The sequence below is a fragment of the Sebastes fasciatus genome, chromosome 2 (genome assembly GCF_043250625.1).
Source record: "Sebastes fasciatus isolate fSebFas1 chromosome 2, fSebFas1.pri, whole genome shotgun sequence".
In the NCBI taxonomy this organism is placed as follows: Eukaryota; Metazoa; Chordata; class Actinopteri; order Perciformes; family Sebastidae; genus Sebastes; species Sebastes fasciatus.
The window spans coordinates 24,120,043-24,138,197 of record NC_133796.1 but is presented as its reverse complement, the minus strand read 5'-3'; the positions used below and the strand labels follow the sequence as shown (position 1 = coordinate 24,138,197).

Below are 18,155 nucleotides of genomic sequence, written 5' to 3'. Positions count from 1 at the left end.
TCTCTGCTGTACTCTGCTCCTGTGCCTGCCTGCTTGCCTTCACTCACACACGCGCTCGTTCTCGCTATTTCGCCCCACGCTCACGTGGATGCGCGCACACTACACACTGCAGAAGAGCTGGTTTAGCTCTGAGAATATCTAGTGAATGTACACTGGACGTTTGTGCAGAAATAACTGCTGCAACTCCTCCAGACCAACAGAGGTTTCTCGTGTCTTGTGAAGTGACGGGGCTCCGCAGCAAGAAAACGTTATCGTCTCCGACCGGGTGCCGGTGTTCCCTCCGGCCGCAGTCGGGAGGCTGAAGCAGGAAAAGCCAACTCTAGGATCAGCATTGATTCATGGAGAGACCTTCGTCTGGTCAGCTAACATTACTGCCAAGCAGGTGAAATATAGAGTGATATTGTGGTTTTAGCTGACGTGTGTCGCCTCACTGTTTTGAGCGATGCTCGTTCATGTCTATGTAGAGCGAGCACAAGCGCGAGCCCGAGCAACAGGACTCTGACTTTCGTTGACTTAACGGCCACAGGTGTCGCTGTTCACAAGCATTTCTGATCCTTACAAACAGTCCCTTTTGTACTCAGACTGTACTTGAATATATATTTTTAGAGGTATCCTGCTTTTGCAACAACTTTATAACTGATAGTTTTGGTTATGTTGATGTGAACTAAACAGAGGCACTTAAACACAAATTCAAGGTACTTGTACTTTACTTGAGTATTTCCATGTTATGCTACTTGATACCTCTACTCCACTATGTTTTGGAGACAAATATTGTGCTTTTTACTCCACTACATTTGTCTGACAGCTTTAATACCCTTCCTATCAAGTGAAAACCATGCATCTCAAGATTTTGAATGTTTGTGATAAACTGAACAATGAAGAAATTTCTATTATTATTATTATTATTATTTAAAAACCCTCTTGGATCAGCTGGAAAATGCATCGTCGCAAAGCTGAAAACAGGCTGTTTTTTTGAGCTTGTGAAAAGTGGACTTTTTAGAGATATGTGGCTCTCATAAGACAGCGAAACTACAAATATGTGATGATCTTATAGACCATGATGCATTGCTGTAGATTAAACTAGCCAACAGTATATAAAGGAGTTAAAATGAGCACAACCTTAAACAACTACTGCAGTAAAATGTAACATACACATTAATATTAATCCAGAAACATCATAGTTAAACACTAACAGGGAACATTTTACTGCATAATAAGTACTTTGATACTTACAGTAAATGCTGCTGATAATACTTAGACACTTTTAATTAAGTATGGTTTTGAATTCAGGACTTTTACTTGTAGTTTACTTAAGTAAAGGATCTGAAAACTTCTTCCACCACTGAAACTAATCCCTAAACCTCAAACTGGTAACTCCGTCAAATACTCTCGAGACCAAATAAAACTTGGAATTCATTTTTATTTAGAAAGATGTTTTCAAGATGCGTTAGCTACATTTGACAACATGTTCTGCAGTGTTTTTTAAAATCCCAAATCCACCTCAAGAGTCGAGTAGTTTCCCTTTGACATACTCAGATTTTTGTATACTTTGTTGAGACACATGCAGACAGATGCACAAGTTTGCTAGCGTGCATCGATTTACATAACAAAACATAGATTTAAAGATATTATTTTTTATGTCATGGGTAAAATCTAAAAATCAGATGACAGAGACGGTCATGAATCACTCAGCAAAGCATGACAAATCATGTCTATAAAAGCACCACACAGACATTTACAAGTGGGCCTATACTGTTCAATACAAGTGGTTTAAAGGCTGTTAAATATTGATGTGTAGACACGGGCTCTATCTTTGATACTGACAGGTTAGTTGTTACGTGATTACGGGATAGCTGAGTATCTTCTCTTCTGCTTATCATTTCACTGCTTTGAGGTAGAAGACGACTTTTCCCTCGTAGGGGTCGTGGAAGTTTTCGTAGCTGATCATGTGGGAGACCACTCGGCACTGGATCTTGGCATGCTTCTCTCCGACCAGGCTGAACCGAACAGCCACCAACGGGTTGACGTAAGTAGGCTGAAGAAAAGGAGGAAGAAAGCAATGCAATTTGTTTTTTTAATTTCTATTTATCTAGAACATGTTGATAAAACTTTTACATTTTGATGAGAAAATTGATACCACACTGCTGGAATCGGATTAGCTTACTTTGCATAAAGATGCAAACGGGGGGAAGCAGCTAGCCTTCTACCAGCACCTTTAAATCGCACAAATTAACATGTCGTATCTTGTTTGTTTAATCTGTACAAAAGCTTAAGTGTAATATCAACAATTTGTGGTTTTATTGGAACTTGTGTCAGGTCTTGTTGTCACAATGAGGTTGCCAAGTAACCAGCAGAGACTGCAGGAAATCAGTGCAAATTGTCATTTTGACCTTGACCTTAAGACAGAGCCAGGCTACCTGTTTCTCCCTGTTTCCAGTCTTTGTGCTACGCTAACCTCCTGCTGGTTGCAAATACATATTTACCGTACAGACATGAGATAGTTAGCCAGCAGATATTTTCATCTAACTCAGCATATTTTCCGTAATGTCGAACATTTCTTTTAATTCCCAAATTAAATATTAATAACTTCAGAACTGTAGTCATTGGTGTGACACAAAAAACGTTTAACATGAATGCATTAACACCAGTTTGCTAAACTGGTAGTAAATCCGAAGTATTTTCGATTTTACATGTGGTGAAAATGAGCGGTGAGCCTCTATTGACCACCTGTTTGTGGTAATTTAGTTAAGTTTATTTAGATATACAGTATGCACAATGTATTTACCACAAAACAAGTGAAACACAGTGAATATATTGGGCCATTGCCTGCTTGGTAATCCAGCCTTACTTTTACCGAGAACATTTTTAACGACATAAACAGATTTTGATTTTCGCTCACCTGTGCCAGTCTTCCGTAGTAAGGGAAGTAAGAGAGATCCATAGCTCCCCCGTCAGGGAAATACTCCATTTTGGCCACATTGTCTTGTCCCTCCTAAACACACACACATAGACAAAGAATTTCATCATATTTAATGAGGCACCAATTTTACTCATGAAGATCAGTTTACTCGTGACAAGTATTACTCAACCTGAGAAAACAGCTGTATAATTACCTCCGCCAAGGAGGTTATGTTTTGTTGGTTTATTTGCCTGTTTGTCAGCAAGATTACAGAAAAATCAAAGAACGTATATATTGCCAAGAAGTGAAAGTCAATTGTTCGTTCCATTGCAACATCAGCGCCCAGCAGCAAAGCTACGCTTCTGTCATTTTGGATTGATAGCGACGCCTACAAAGTCCTGTACAAAAGTAAAACAAAAATATTTCTATTCTATTGTCATATTCTACCAAAATGGACTGCTGAACAATGAAATATTATAAATATAAAAAACGTTTTCAGTCAAAAATGGAGTTTCGTCTCTTTGTTTCTGTCCTCTGGAAAAACTACTGGCCCGATTTTGGTGGAAAGGTGAAGAAAGAATCCGTTAAATTTTGGAGCGGATCCAAATCACGGGGGGGATACACACATTATTTTTCATGTATTGAAACGACCTTGGCAGAGGTCTGCGCTCTCCGAGTGCCTTTTTAGTTTCTCATGTGAGCCTGGAGGAGCTTTGTCAAGTCTGAGAAAATAACCCTCATCAGAGACAACAAATATAACAGAAAGTCTTTGTTACAAACTGGGGTTGTTGAGTTTGAAAGATATGGGTGTTAACCAGCCAAGAAGGTTCTAATGAAAAGAGTTGCATTATGGGATATGTAGGATCCAGTGCTTTTGGAGCTTGGCCCAAACTTGGACTAAAAGTCACCATATCTCTGACGCATGGACTGTGATCTTTAATTTGTCTCTCGGGAAGCCCTCCGACTTTATGAAAGTGCAATACTAAATCACTGGAGTACCCCTGAAAATAATATGTAAAACGTAAAAAAATGTATGCTGTTAAAATCAGTATATGCAGTTGTTGCTCACCAGTACAGTGCAGTTGACATATGGGGGATGGCCAGTGTGATTAGTTGGCAAAAAGCTGATGATCTGCAGACACAAAACAGAACATTTTTATTTCCAGATCAAAGTTTTTTCCGAAAGTGCTCAGAAGGATATTTATGAATTAAACGTACCCTGTTCATCTTAATGATGACACAAGGCATAGTGCAGTTGTAGCCAAAGGTTGGGTCCTCAAATCCTGAGCAGGGTCCCAGCATGCTTTGCGTGAAGGGGCATGCCCACTTGGTGTGGTGCGGAGCAGTGAAGGTGTTCTGGATGAAGTACTTTCCTTTTGTGCAGTTATAGTTGTTACATTCAAGCTGCATGGTGTCGTTGTAGGCTGAATGAGAGAGACAGAAAGAAAGATTAAGTTGTCTGACTTTGCGTTGAATATTAAGGTAACTCTACTAATAATAATAATACTGACGCTTCAGGAACTCATTAAGGATGTTGGTCATCTTCTTCAAGCTTTTCTTGCATGATGTGTTGTAGTTGATTTCAACCATTTCCTCCCCATAAGTGTCCGGCCACACCATTACCCCTGAACAGAGAAGCAAACAGAGAGCTGGTTAACTGAGGTTTCATTTAAGTCGTCATTGTCTTAACTCCTTCTTGTTGTTATTGTTGTTGTGTTACCCGGAGATTTTAACCGGTCTTGGTAGTCCGGGGCGTACGGATCCAAGGTGTACATGAGCGTCCAGATGGCCAGACAAAAGAGGGACGTCATCACCACGTAGAAGGCCACATAATACAGACTGATGTACACTGTGAAGGAGAGAGATGGTTTTATTAACACACACACACACAGTCAGGATTACAGTGTACAGTATACACTACCTTAATGTGAAAACACTCGCGACACAGAGCAGGTGTGGTTACAAAGGTGTATGTCTACATTCGCAGAGGTCAAGGTGTCCTCTGTCGATATGAGCTCAATTTAATCTGATTTTAAGATCAAACGGAGGGGGAAGGACTCTGACGAAAAAAAACAACGCTTATCAAAACAGCGGGCTTATCTCTCTCCGTCCACATGCTGCAAACATAATTACTCGCTGAGGTGATATTAAAAGGAAAGAAAATGTCACCCAGAACGGTACATACAAGTACATGATGTGTTTGTCTTTTACTGTAACACACACTAATACGCACACAGAGTTCAACGTATGTGGTGCATCGTTTACAACACAACGCTCACGTGCCCATATGCAGTGGTGGGATGTAGCTAAGTACATTTATTTTCCAGTGATATAGTTACTTTGCAGGTTTAGAATTTATACACAAAAATATATTAAGATATTGTAAAACATAAAGTATTACAGCCTACACTTTAAGGCTTTAGTAATGATATTAATCCATTAATATAATGGTTAATAATATAACACTGACAGGAGCCATTCTGCTGCATGATGAGTACTTTTACATATACTTATATACTCTTACTTATAATGGGATGATATTTATCTTGGAGTATTGATACTTCTTCCTCTACTGCCCATACTATATGTGCACATGGAAAGAGTCATGGGTTGCTGTAATCCTTCTTCCTGTTCATACTAACTGTGAAGTTATCCCTTCCTAAAGTGACTCCAATTTAAGACACAAATGTGTACTAAAAAAATACTTTAATTTTGTTAAATACCGTCTTAATTTGGCTAATTTAGACCGTTGAATGTCAGCCAGTCGTTAGCTTAAGCTAAACTTTGGAATACATGAATGGTGAATCACTTCAGGGCCTGTGTAGACAGGAGAAATAATCACAGAGATCCATAACTCTTCAGATGTGCATAAGGACATCAGGGTATTATGTTAAGACAGACTTGAAAAAATCTGAATCTGTACTTTAACTTTCATTTGAGCAAATATTTGCAATTCGTCAGTTTAAATATTGGACAAACATTGGATATTTGTTTCAGTTGTTCCACATGGATAAATGTCTTGTATTCTAATTAGATAAAACTTTCGTGACTGCTTCAGTTGTTGTGCATACGACAATAAAGAAGTTGAACTAATTTAAAACAGTTTGGCAAATGGACTTTTCTAGTTTTCCGACCACTCAAAGCGCTTTACACTACATGTCAGCATTCACCCATACATTCATACACTGATGGTAGAGTTGGTAGCTGCTAAGGTGCCAACTTTGCCCATCAGGATCTAATCTAAATACTAATTCACACACCGATGGCTATGCCTTCAGGAGCAATTTGGGGTTAAGTGTCTTGCTCAAGGACACATCAACATATGAACTGGAGGAGCCGGGGATCGATCCACCGACCTTCCGATTGTTGGACAACCTGCTCTACCCTCTGAGCCACAATTTGGCAATGTTTACAAAGTTAGATTTTTGTTCACATTGTCTCACATATTAATTAAACTTCAAGGCCCTTCTTGCGTTGTTAGACAAAAAAAAAAGAGTAGTTAAGTATTTCTCAGTCATTGCAGGTGAGATGTTGTCTAAATGTTTGGTAGCATTGGTCCCCAGCAATGCAAAATGATGCAATAAGGCAAAGAGACAAATAAACCTTCACCACCATATTCCCTTAGCAGAGCTACAAACTACAGCCTCATAAATGATATGTCGACTCTTGTTCTTAATACAGAGCCACTGTACTGTATTATATTATTTAACGTTGCACAAGAGAGGTTAAAGAAGTTATAATTACCCCATTTCTCTGGTGTCCTCCCCATTAATGTCCCCTCATCGGAGTTCCAGACAAAACGGCCAAAGTCTTCACATTTTTGCCCACAAGTCCTCTTCTCCTTCAAGGCGGCCATGGTGAAGCTCTGTGCTGACCAGGATCCACAGCAGACCTTTTCTTTTCTTTCCTTCACTCAACTCTACTTTTTACTTCTCTTCTCTTCTTCCCTCCCTCACAAGATTCAAACCTCTCTCCTTCCTGTCCCTCCCCAAAGATGTTGAGGCCCTTTCAGGTTTGTACTAATGTCTCGTTTTGCCCCTGTCTCATTCTCTTTTACAGTAATTTAAGCTAAAACTCACTCCCTGGACGTCGCTCCAGAGTGTGATGTATGTGTTATCTCGTATTCACTATTTATAAGGCCAAGATAAGGTGGGCAAGCTGCCTGTAGGGACGTTGAGGTGGGCCAACGTAGAAACAGGTGAACAGCGACGTCCTTCACTCCTTGGTGAAACCTGAGGATCACCTTGAACAGCCAGGCAGCTTGGTTACTAATGGCAACAGTCAAGGTGAACGAGTGCATATGATTTGCTCGGATTTAAACGTTTGGCACATTGAAACCAAAGTTTGCATCTGTTTGATTCTGTAGCTGCCAAAGAGCCAATTAGAGGTTGTAACATTTTACTTTTCCAGAAGTAATAAGGGGGAGATTTTACAGTAAAGGGAGTCGGTAGATACTGTAACAATGTTATCACAGATTAGATCAACGTTAGTTATTTAAGTGTCAAAAAATTGTGAAAATGTCCAAGCTCACAAGCTCCCAGAGTCGAAGGTGACATCTTCAAATTGCTTCTTTTGTCTGACCAACAGTTGAAAACCAAAATATATTCAATTTACATTGATTCAAATGAAGAAAAGCAGCAAATCCTCAAATTTAAGAAGCCTGAACAAATTCATATCTATACGTAGCAGCATGGCTCTATAGATGGCAACATCAGTTAGTCGTTTGGTCCATCACTTTGGTCCAGACTGAAATATCTCAACAACAATCGTGACCTCCAGAGGATGAACCGTTTTGTGGGGGGACATTTATATTTGGTGTCATCAGGTCAAAAGTTCAATTTGTCCAGTAATTTGGTTTATGAGCAAATACCTGCAAACCTAATGACATTTATCCTCAGCTGTAAGCTACTTATGTTTAGTGCTAATTAGCAAATGATGACATGTTAACACGCTAAACTAAGATGTTGAACATGGTAGACATTATACCTGCTTAACATCAGCATGTTAGCATTGTCATTGTGATCCTGGTAGCATTTGAGCTAAATGTTATCACTAGCAATTATTAGAGGAATCAGGTTTTGAGACTGAATGGGTGTTTCTTTCTGGTAGAAGATTTAAAATAGGAAAAGACTATAAAAGTACAAAAGTACAGCACTGTGCAGAAGCATGATGTTAACTACTGTGAACACTTTTCTCTCATTTCTCTCTGTGCCACTCTCTCTGTCTCTCAGCTCCTCTGCATTCCTGGCATTACCAGCCCACTACACGCATACCACATTTATCTCTCCGCCTTCTCGCTTTCATTTTCTGTCTCTCCTCTCTATCATGTTCATGAGTCTTTGTTTTCACTCTTTGTTCCCTTCACTCTTCCTCTACAGCGTGCACGTTGGGTTCATGCAGGATGACGCATTACGGTGTTACAGGGTGGATAAATCTCTTTGGGGAAAGGTGATGAGTCAGGTAGATCTGCAAGTGTGTCTGCATGTGTGTGTGAAAGGGACTCTCAGGTTTAATGATTGAGGGAAACACTGAGCTCTCTGTGGCTGTCTGCAGCGAGCAGGCGGTTGGATGTACGACATCCTCTACTTCTGAAGAGATTTGAATCCACATCTTGTTCTTATCTGGGAATTATTCATATTCACATTTTCTCTGTAGCTTTTTGCTGCATCTCACACATTTCTCCGTCCCTCCTCCTCACTTTTCGACTGTGTCACCATGGATATCGGTGGCCTGACGACAGTGGTGGCCAACTCTGCCTACATCTCGGCTCGCGGGAGCTTTGATGGCACTGCCAACCCTGCAACCAATCGAGACAAGAAGTACCACTCCCGCCTGAAGCTGCCTCACATAACAGTGTGTGAAGACCTGCGGGAGACTTTAGATTTGGGCTTCCAGACAGTCTGTGTGGAGCAGCCCATCGGCAAACGTCTCTTCCAGGAGTTCCTAGACTCCAACAAGGAATATAAAGGCCCCTGCCGCCTGTGGAAGGATATTGAGGAATACAACATGGCTGAGGATGAAGATCGAGTCATGAAAGCGAGCAAGATCTTGTCCCGGTACATGGAGCCTGACGCCAAGTATTTCTGCCCCTTTCTGCCAGAAAACAGCATCACAAAGGTCAAAGAGAAGCACCAAGAGGCCGGGGACGATCTTTTCAGTGAGACCACGGACAATGTGATGGATTTTCTCAAGGAAGTGCCCTACACTTTCTTCCTGGAGAGTATGTATCTGATAAGGTTTCTGCAGTGGAAGTGGTTGGAGATGCAGCCCATGGGAGAGGATTGGTTTTTGGATTTTCGTGTATTGGGGAAAGGGGGTTTTGGGGAAGTGTCTGCCTGTCAGACGAAGGCCACGGGGAAACTGTATGCCTGCAAAAAGCTCAACAAGAAGAGGCTGAAGAAGAGAAAAGGCAATGAGGTAAGAAGACAAGTCCTTTCTCATCAGAGAAAGAGTGGGAAATCTGTAGATCTAGATGCACAATCTATTACTCTGGCCTATTAAACATTGTAGTTTGTGCAGTGGTTAAAATCTGGAAACACGAGTTGTGGTCTAGTTTGTTGTTCTCCAGCAGTTGTAAACAGTATCTGTGTAATCCCCCCTCTAAACAACACTCATATGGAGCCTTGCAGATGACATTAGGCACCTTTGGCTTATACAATTAGTGCCATCAGCATTAAAGCATTTTGATCTCATTATAAAGAGCCAGCCCTGCCATGATTATAAATGGAGCAGCTCTGGAGTGGATTTCCTAATCTGCTCAATCCTCAAAACAAAAACAGTAAGACGTCTGTATAACTTCAGTTTAAAATCTTGCTAAGATTATCAAGTTTTCATTGATCAAATTAATGCTGGTTAGCTCCGTATAGGCCGACATCTTGGAGAAAAACAAGCTTTGTTTAGATGCACTGGTGATTTCTTTTAAATATTTCCATCTTTTTAAAAGCTTTTGTGTGTAAATTCTGATGAAACTTGACTGAAACAGTGCATTCAAATGCAATCATATATTTTGGCAAATTACTTCCTTGACTGGATGTTGCAATTCTGTTGTGCAGCCAACTCTCAAGCGTCAGATGTCAGAGCTTCCCACCATCATATGACACCTTCTCATGACAGAACGCTGAAACTACAGTATGTGCTTCACCTGTTTTAATGCACAAGCTAAAGCCTGACAATGTTGTTCTATGACTCATTGACCTTCTATAGCGAGGGAGAGAAAAGCTTGCGTAGCCTTATTTCTTTGATAACCGAGAAAATTTTGCAGGAAACTAAGTAGCTACAGATAAACTATTATGTGCAGGCAGGACTGTTTGTGTCCAATAAAGATGACAGCACCTAGAGTGCTGTAAAAACTGTAAATGTACTCACATCTGCTGTCCCTTTCTGTCCTGCAGGGGGCGATGGTGGAGCAGAAGATCCTGGCTCGAGTTCACAGCAGGTTCATCGTCTCTTTGGCGTACACATTCCAGTCAAAAACAGAGTTGTGTCTGGTCATGACCATCATGAACGGAGGAGACCTGAGGTTAGATCTCATCCTCTCACTCACTGACACACTGACCACAAGATCTCCATATTTCAGTCCCTACATCCTCTCAGGATCTGATTAAGACACTTCTGCAACCCAATATTAAAGGGACTGTTTGTAGGAATCAGAAATTGGTTGTAACAGCGATACCTGTGGCCGTTAAGTCAACGAAAGTCAGCGTCCTGCTGCTCGCGTTCGCCCGTGTGCATGCGCTACGTGAATGTGAGGGAGCATCCGTCAAAACAGTGAGGCGACACACGTCAGCTAAAACCATAATATCACTCTATATTTCACCTGCTTGGCAGTAATGTTAGCTGACCAGACGAAGGTCTCTCCATGAATCACTGCTGATCCTAGGGTTGGCTTTTCCTGCTTCAGCCTCCTGACCGCGGCCGGGAGGGAACAGGGCAGACACCGGCACCCGGGCGGAGACGATAACGTTTCTTGCTGCGGAGCCCCGTCACTTCACACGACACGGGAAACCTCTGTTGGTCTTGAGGAGCTGCAGCATTTATTTCTGCACAAACGTCCATTCACTGGATATTCTCAGAGCTACGAACTCTTTTGCAGTGTGTAGTGTGCACGCATGCACGTGTAGAGGTGATGCAAGAGAGTGAGAACGAGCGCGCTGTGTGAGTGAAGGCCTGCAGGCAGAGGAGCAGAGGAGCAGAGTACAGCAGAGACTCCGGCCCTGGAGACCAAAGATACGGTCTCCCCCGCGTCCTCCAACCGCGGCCAACACTGTTTAACAGACGGGCTTCACTAGATAGAACTTTGCGGTTTTGGTGCTTCCGTGTGGTTTGTATTGGAGTCTTGTCTGAACAGCGTAGCCACACGCGAGCGCGCGTGGGACACCGACCCTGATTGATTTATACGTGTAAGAAGTTGCAAACAGTTCCTTTAAGAATTGATATTTTAATATAGGGATTATGCATTGAAATTTAAATCTGATATTTATTTGGCTTTAGTATGATGTCATGTAGTGTTAAAAAGGAGATGATTCATGGTGCCATTTGTCTGATGTTTCCAAACAATCTTTTTTTATAGATGTATTTTAAATGTCATGTCAGTGTGAATGTCTACATAGTGTTTATTTATTGTATAAACATATACAGTCTATATATATTTATACTGTATAGAATTAACTTACCCGCTCATGTCCCACTAGGTATCACATTTATAACGTGGACGAGGACAACCCGGGGTTGGACGAGCCGCGGGCCTGCTACTACGCTGCTCAGATCATCCAGGGCATGGAGCACCTCCACCAGAAGAGGATCATCTACAGAGACCTCAAACCAGAGAACGTGCTGCTGGATAATCAAGGTCAGACACTCAAGTACAAAAAAGGTCTCTTGTGTTTGGTCCTGAAATGCAGCCATTCTGTTGTCGTAGTTGTTGTGCTGTTGGTGATTCATGTTTTAGAGGTCATTATACATTCAATACACCATATTGGTTCAACAGTGAATTATGGGGTCACGTAACTGTCTGATTTTGGATCACTAGAATATTTAATTAGAACAATAGTTCTAGGAAATTTGCTTTGAGTTTGAAGATTGATACCACACTCTCCCTACAGTTGTTACATTCATGTTACATTTTTTCATTATAAAAATTGTAGTAAATATATTTCAGCTTATAAAAATATAAAAATAAAATAAATTATAAAACAAATAACAAAATGTAGCGAAAGGAAAAGAATAATAAAATAAATAGATAAATAAATAATAATAATAATAATAATAATAATAATAATAATAAAAATCAATCAGTGTCTGTTAAACAATTGGAGTAAATTTGAAATGTCTAAATAATAAGAGAATAAGAATAAAATAATAAAAGGAAGAGAGTAATAATAATGAAAAAAAATAAAAGTAAAAATAAAATAAAAAATAATAATAAATAATAAAAACAACAAAAACAATCAGGGTCTTTTAAACAATTGGAGTATTTTTGAAATGTCTAAATAATCTAATAGTTTTTGCCAATTTATATAATAATTTGTAATAATTATTTTTGAGTTTTAATTTTCAATAGTAACGTTAGCTAGTCAAATAAGTTTTAAAATCAGTATCTTTAAATATATAAAAGGAGGGCAGTTTTAAAAGCCACATCATTTTATGGATATAATATTTTACTAAGATATTAATCAAATGAATTGTGTAAGGATACCACTCTCATGTCTGTCTGTTAAATATGAAGTTGGAACCAGGAGGGGAGCGTTAGCTAATTCAAACTGCCAACCACTTCTAAACACTACAACAGATATACTAATTTGTGCTTTTATTGTGATAAGATATGCCTCATTCTTGGCCTCCTGAGGTCAAAACACACACATGCTGTATAAACACCCTGAAGCACTGAGTCTTACCTCTAAGGCAAGGACGTCTTTCAGTTATCATGCCATACAGGGAAACGAGCCACAGACGTAGTGGTGCAGGTCAACATTGGTATCTGTGACGTGCGACGCTCTTGACATTAGTTGTGTGTGTTTGTTCTCACAGGTAACGTGCGTATCTCTGACCTTGGTCTGGCTGTGGAGCTGGCTGATGATCAGCTCAAAATCAAGGGCTACGCCGGCACACCAGGTACTTTCTCACTCTGTAATTAATATATGACATTTAGCTTTACTGTACAGCTGCCTTTATACCCAACCAGTGTTAACCTGAATGACTGAAACTGTGCTGCCACTTTATAACAGAGGACAATGAACAAACAGAGCAAATACCAGCTCTAAAATACAATATCAGCATGAATAGATAGTATAAACACAGTATATATGTATATGTGCTGAATCTGATAGGCCTATAGTTGTTTTATTTCCTATTTTGTAAAAAATATATAATTTTTTAAATGAATAAAATGAACTCAAGATTCATTTGTTTCTTTTCAAAACAATATAAACCTATATTCATCAAGCCCATAATTCAGATTCACAATGGATGATCAATTGGAAGTTTCTTCTTCTTTGTCTCCAGTATTATTATTCATCATTACTGTGAGCTGTCATTCCCACTATTACATGTGAAATGTTGTGATAAAAAAAAAAAAAAAAAAAAAAAAATGTTGTTGGTTGATGTCTTGTAGTGTTCTGAGTGTAGGGAATTTAGACAGTATTTCTAAAAATAATTTCTAAAATCAGATCAGGTGGTGCGATGCCAAACATACTGCATACTAATACTACTATACATTAGATAGTTTAATGTGTAGTATTTTCTGAGTTTATAATTTATAAAAACTAAATCTGTGACCAGTAACCAGTCACTGCACATGTGAATAAATATCGGAGTAAGAACCAGTACAAAATTTCAATCTGACATGCGGTGTTGAATAAATAGCACGTAAATTGCACAGCAATAGAAGTGCTGAAGTATCAGGTACAGTACTTGAGTTAATGTAGGTTTAAGTAGTAGCAGCTGTATTATTAATGGAGTGAAATGTGATAACGTGACTTTGATCTCAGGATTTTAGTTTTAAGAGATGCACTATTCATGCAGATTTACTTATTTAAGTATGTTAAAAAACAAATCCATCTTATCCAAATGAACTGAAACTGAAAGGTTGTGACCTCTTTTCTATCACCTGTAGGTTTCATGGCTCCTGAGCTGCTAAAAGGAGAAGAGTACGATTACTCGGTGGATTACTTCACTCTGGGGGTCACTCTGTACGAGTTCATGGCTGCCAAAGGACCCTTCAGGAGCCGAGGAGAGAAGGTAAATATCCTGTGTGTGACCACGTTTAGAGCAGTTTTTACATTCATTGTGTGCTTTAAACATGTTTTTGATAGTTCTTTTGGCTCTCTGTCTCTTTCATTACAGTCTTCTAGCTGTTGCCTCTTTGTCATGTGATGTTTGAAGCTTTTACTAAACCTGTGTGATAATACCAGAGACTCCATACAGTCTGTGGGTCATACAGTAACAGTTTTTAAAGATTTGATGGCTCAACTTTGCCCACTTGTGGCCCGATGCTGACACTGCTGTGAAATATGAAGCCCTCATTTAACCAGTGGTGGAAGAAGTACTCATATGTCTTACTTAAATAAAAGTAGTAATAAAATTACATTGTTACATGTAAAAGATTTAACTTAAGTAAAAGTATGTGGTGGTACTGATTCCCCAGTTCCCAACCACATAATACAGACATATTTAACAGCTACTTGGAGAAACACATTTCACAAGTGCCTTCAGAATAAAAAAATGCCTCCTTAAAGGGACTATTTGTAACTTTGTACGCGCATAAATGTAGCGGGTCATCACACATGCGCGCTCGCATATGCGCGTTCGCGTGTAGCCGCTGTACCCTCCTCCTCTGCCTGCTCGCCTTCACTCAGACAGCTCAGCTCGCTCCACCTCTAGACGTGAACGCGCGTTCACTCCACACTGCAGAAGAGTTAGTTTAGCTCTGAGAATATCTAGTGAATGCACAGGGGACGTTTGTGCAGAAATAACTGCTGCAGCTCCTCCAGAACAATAGAGGTTTTCCGTGTCTTGTGAAGTGACGGAGCTCTACAGAGATTTACGTTGTCTTCTCGTTACCGACCGGGTGCCTGTGTCTCCTCTGCTCTCTCCGGCTGCGGGAGGAGAGAGCAGGGAGACACGCTGGAGAGCCCCGCTGCCTCAGCCTGCACTTAGGCAGGAAAAGCCAACACTAGGATCAGATCTAAATCATGTTCATGGAGAGACCTTCGTCTGGTCAGCTAACATTACTGCCAAGCAGCTGAAATATAGAGTGATGAATTATGGTCCTATTCTATTTAGTGCGTCACAGTCATTCCGGTGAGCCAGCATGCACAAGACCAGGACCCTGGTACACCTCAATGCAACAGGACTATAATTAATGTCATTAATTACACTGGTGTTTAACCAGCAGTGACACATCAACATGGACGATTCCCCACCTCTCTTATGCCCTAAAGAAAGGGCGTTGTCACAAAACGCACCAAGCTGCTCTCAGTTCTTAATTAGGAGTCTTAATTAGTCCACACACCTGCAGCAACAGGTGATCTGAATAACCCTCCAATCAACTCAGAGGAACTGTGACATTCAGCTAAAGTTAATAGGCAATGACAGCAAAGAATGAGGGACTGCTATGATACAAAAGTATTATCAGTAAAATGCACTTAAAGTATCAAAAGTAAAAGCCCTAACTAACTATTTTGTATGCTGTTGGACATTTTAATGTATAACACTGCATCATATTTTATAAATTAATGATACATTTTGTTTGTAAAATCTGCAATATGTGTCAAATAAATGTAGTGGAGTAAAAACAATATTTGCCTCTGAAAAAGTGTAAAGCAGCATAAAATGTACAAGTACAAGTACCTCATAATTGTGCTTATATTTACTTAATAGAGTATTTACAGTGGTATTATACAGCATATTCAGATGACTGTGCATGAACATAAACTTGAATACCCTGAATTTTCCTGCAGAAAGATAATAAATAAGAGCTGTGCAGGTAAATGCCTGAATTGGTTATTCTCTTTCAATCTCTTTAAAAATGTCTGGTTCATTTTAAAGACTTGGTGAATATTTGTTAAAGTTGGATTTTAAATGAGAGGAACAAATTCATCTCTCCATATTCGTCTTCATGCTGTTTTCAGGTGGAGAATAAGGTGGTGAAGAAGCGGATCCTGAATGATCTGGTGATGTATCCAGAGAAGTTCAGTGAGAACGCCCGGTCCATCTGTGAGGGTCTGCTGTTCAAAGAGGTCGACAAGAGGCTCGGCTTCAAGAACGGATCCTGTGACGAGATCAGGGCGCTCCCCTTCTTCAGCGAGATCAACTGGAGGAAACTCAATGCAGGTCTGTTTCATAACATTAAAGTTTCACAATGTTGTCTGTTTGCATCAAATTGCACAAATGCACATCTGTTTTGTATTTACTTTTTGCTCACTAATTTTGTTTTTGAAAGTATTCCAATAGTTCATGCTGCTACAGTACATACATAGAATTAATGGTCAGTATCTACTTATGGCTATCGTCATGTGAAAACACCTTAATTCCAGTTTTTCTAACAGTCATGTTTAATCTTTAATAATTTTATGGTCCTCTTTTAGTTGATGAGATTCACTTGAGTGCTGTCACCTCTTCACTAGTCAACTTTGTGCTCAAATAATAATAATAAAAAAATACTATAAACTTATTTCAGAGAAGAGTTTTGTCATCTTTATGCACTTTTTGGGCAGTTTTAAATATTTTCTTAGTTCTTAAAGGCCCCAAAAACAATTTTTTTGAATCAGCTTCTTACTTTGAGCAGTAAGGTCCCACATGAACGAGACACGTTTGAACTATTTTGGCTTTTTCATAAGATATTTTTGTAGTTTTTGTGTTGTTTTTGCTCTACTAACTGGTTTAAAGAAGGTCGCACTCAGCTGAAGAAAGGTGATGTCATGTATTTCTGTGCACCAATCAGGATTTAACAAAATTTTAATTGTGGGCACAGTTGTGATGTTGCCAGGATGCTGTCAATCAAACTAAAACACACCCACACTGGTGTGGTAAAGGGGGTGATGAGGTTTTGATGAAGAATAACTAAAGATATTCATATTTTTTCTGCAGTTTATTGATGCACAGTTAGTAATGAATATTTAATGTTATAAAGAAGTATTTAGGATTTGGGGGTTAAATACTCATCAGTTTTGTGGCTCTTTGTGTTCAGTTTTTGCTGTTTATGTTACATTTTGTTTGAAATTCAAAATATGTTTGCATATGGGGTACAGCATCTTTTAGAAGCGACCTATTTATGTGTCTATATTGACAAATATAGACACATAAATGACAAAAAATTTACATTTACTACTTTACTTAGAAAAATAAAGTTCAACAAGCCAAATGTCCAGTAAACACTCATGTCTCCTCAGGGATCCTCACACCCCCTTTCGTGCCAGACTCAAAGACAGTTTACGCCAAGGACATCGACGACGTCGGGGCCTTCTCAACGGTTAAAGGCGTGCAGCTGGAGGACATGGACAACCAGTTTTTTGAAGAGTTTGCCACGGGGAACATCCCCATCCCCTGGCAGGAGGAGATGATCGAGATGGGGATCTATGGCGAGCTCACGGTCTGGGGAGCCAACGGCGCTCTGACCAACGACCTGCGACGTGAATCCATCCTGGAGCAGCCGGCCAAGTCCTCAACCTGCACGGTGATGTAAGACAGCGACGACCACAGAGCACCACAGCAAAACATCCAGCTGTTAATGGAGGAGTTTACATCAACTGATTGTTTATTTCTTTAACACTTTTTGTACAAGACTTTGAGGGGGATCCATGTCTCTGATAGATAATGAGATACTCACAGTATTACCTGCACTTTTTGTCCAGTTTTACTTATAGCCCTTTACTGTAAACTCATGTTGTTTATGTGGACTGACATGTTTTGTCTTTATTGCTGCACACTTTTGACTTATTATCTAATTGCCTGTTTCTAACATTGTCCCACTGTTGAATTTTTTTTAAGTAGGGGAATGAATGATTGATTATTTTGTGTGTGTGTCAGTGTGAATGAATTGCAAGTAAAAAATGAGCATTTTAATTTCCTTTGCCTTTTTCCACTTTTTGTTTCTCCACTGTGTTATAATCGTTTTCTAGCTTCAGACGTGTAAATAAAGCTTGTATCCATTGCTGCAGAGATGTTTTATTAAATTGAAATACATATTTTGACATTAAAATCAACATGTTTTGTGTGTGACTGAAACATTAACACAATCTAGTTCCTCCACCTACAGCCA

At 39.7% G+C, this 18,155-nt stretch overlaps 2 protein-coding genes across 2 annotated transcripts; one reads left to right on the top strand and one right to left on the bottom strand.

The window, feature by feature from the left end:
• Positions 1 to 1,694: 1,694 nt before the first annotated feature.
• LOC141755725 (potassium-transporting ATPase subunit beta-like) lies at positions 1,695 to 7,023 on the bottom strand. Its single transcript, XM_074614856.1, has 7 exons — positions 6,644 to 7,023; positions 4,620 to 4,748; positions 4,411 to 4,524; positions 4,118 to 4,323; positions 3,969 to 4,031; positions 2,900 to 2,992; positions 1,695 to 2,035 (listed from the first exon to the last, which is right to left on the bottom strand). Exons 1-7 carry the CDS (start codon positions 6,753 to 6,755, stop codon positions 1,877 to 1,879), a joined length of 876 nt encoding a protein of 291 aa, XP_074470957.1. The 5' UTR covers positions 6,756 to 7,023; the 3' UTR covers positions 1,695 to 1,876.
• A 521-nt stretch (positions 7,024 to 7,544) lies between these two features.
• grk1a (G protein-coupled receptor kinase 1 a) lies at positions 7,545 to 18,047 on the top strand. Its single transcript, XM_074614750.1, has 7 exons — positions 7,545 to 9,316; positions 10,291 to 10,418; positions 11,590 to 11,747; positions 12,926 to 13,009; positions 14,010 to 14,134; positions 16,027 to 16,228; positions 17,287 to 18,047. The coding sequence occupies exons 1-7, from the start codon at positions 8,615 to 8,617 to the stop codon at positions 17,577 to 17,579; spliced, it is 1,692 nt and encodes a 563-aa protein (XP_074470851.1). The 5' UTR covers positions 7,545 to 8,614; the 3' UTR covers positions 17,580 to 18,047.
• The last annotated feature ends 108 nt before the right edge of the window (positions 18,048 to 18,155 follow it).

Excerpts from the sequence above, each read along its gene's own strand:
- grk1a (XM_074614750.1), top strand. The coding sequence starts at position 8,615 with ATGGATATCGGTGGCCTGACGACAGTGGTGGCCAACTCTGCCTACATC. Across the intron at positions 9,317-10,290 it reads AGAAGAGAAAAGGCAATGAG|GGGGCGATGGTGGAGCAGAA; the intron begins GTAAGAAGACAA and ends TCTGTCCTGCAG. Across the intron at positions 16,229-17,286 it reads CTGGAGGAAACTCAATGCAG|GGATCCTCACACCCCCTTTC; the intron begins GTCTGTTTCATA and ends ATGTCTCCTCAG.
- LOC141755725 (XM_074614856.1), bottom strand. The coding sequence starts at position 6,755 with ATGGCCGCCTTGAAGGAGAAGAGGACTTGTGGGCAAAAATGTGAAGAC. Across the intron at positions 4,032-4,117 it reads TCATCATTAAGATGAACAGG|ATCATCAGCTTTTTGCCAAC; the intron begins GTACGTTTAATT and ends TTGTGTCTGCAG. Across the intron at positions 2,036-2,899 it reads ACTACGGAAGACTGGCACAG|CCTACTTACGTCAACCCGTT; the intron begins GTGAGCGAAAAT and ends CCTTTTCTTCAG.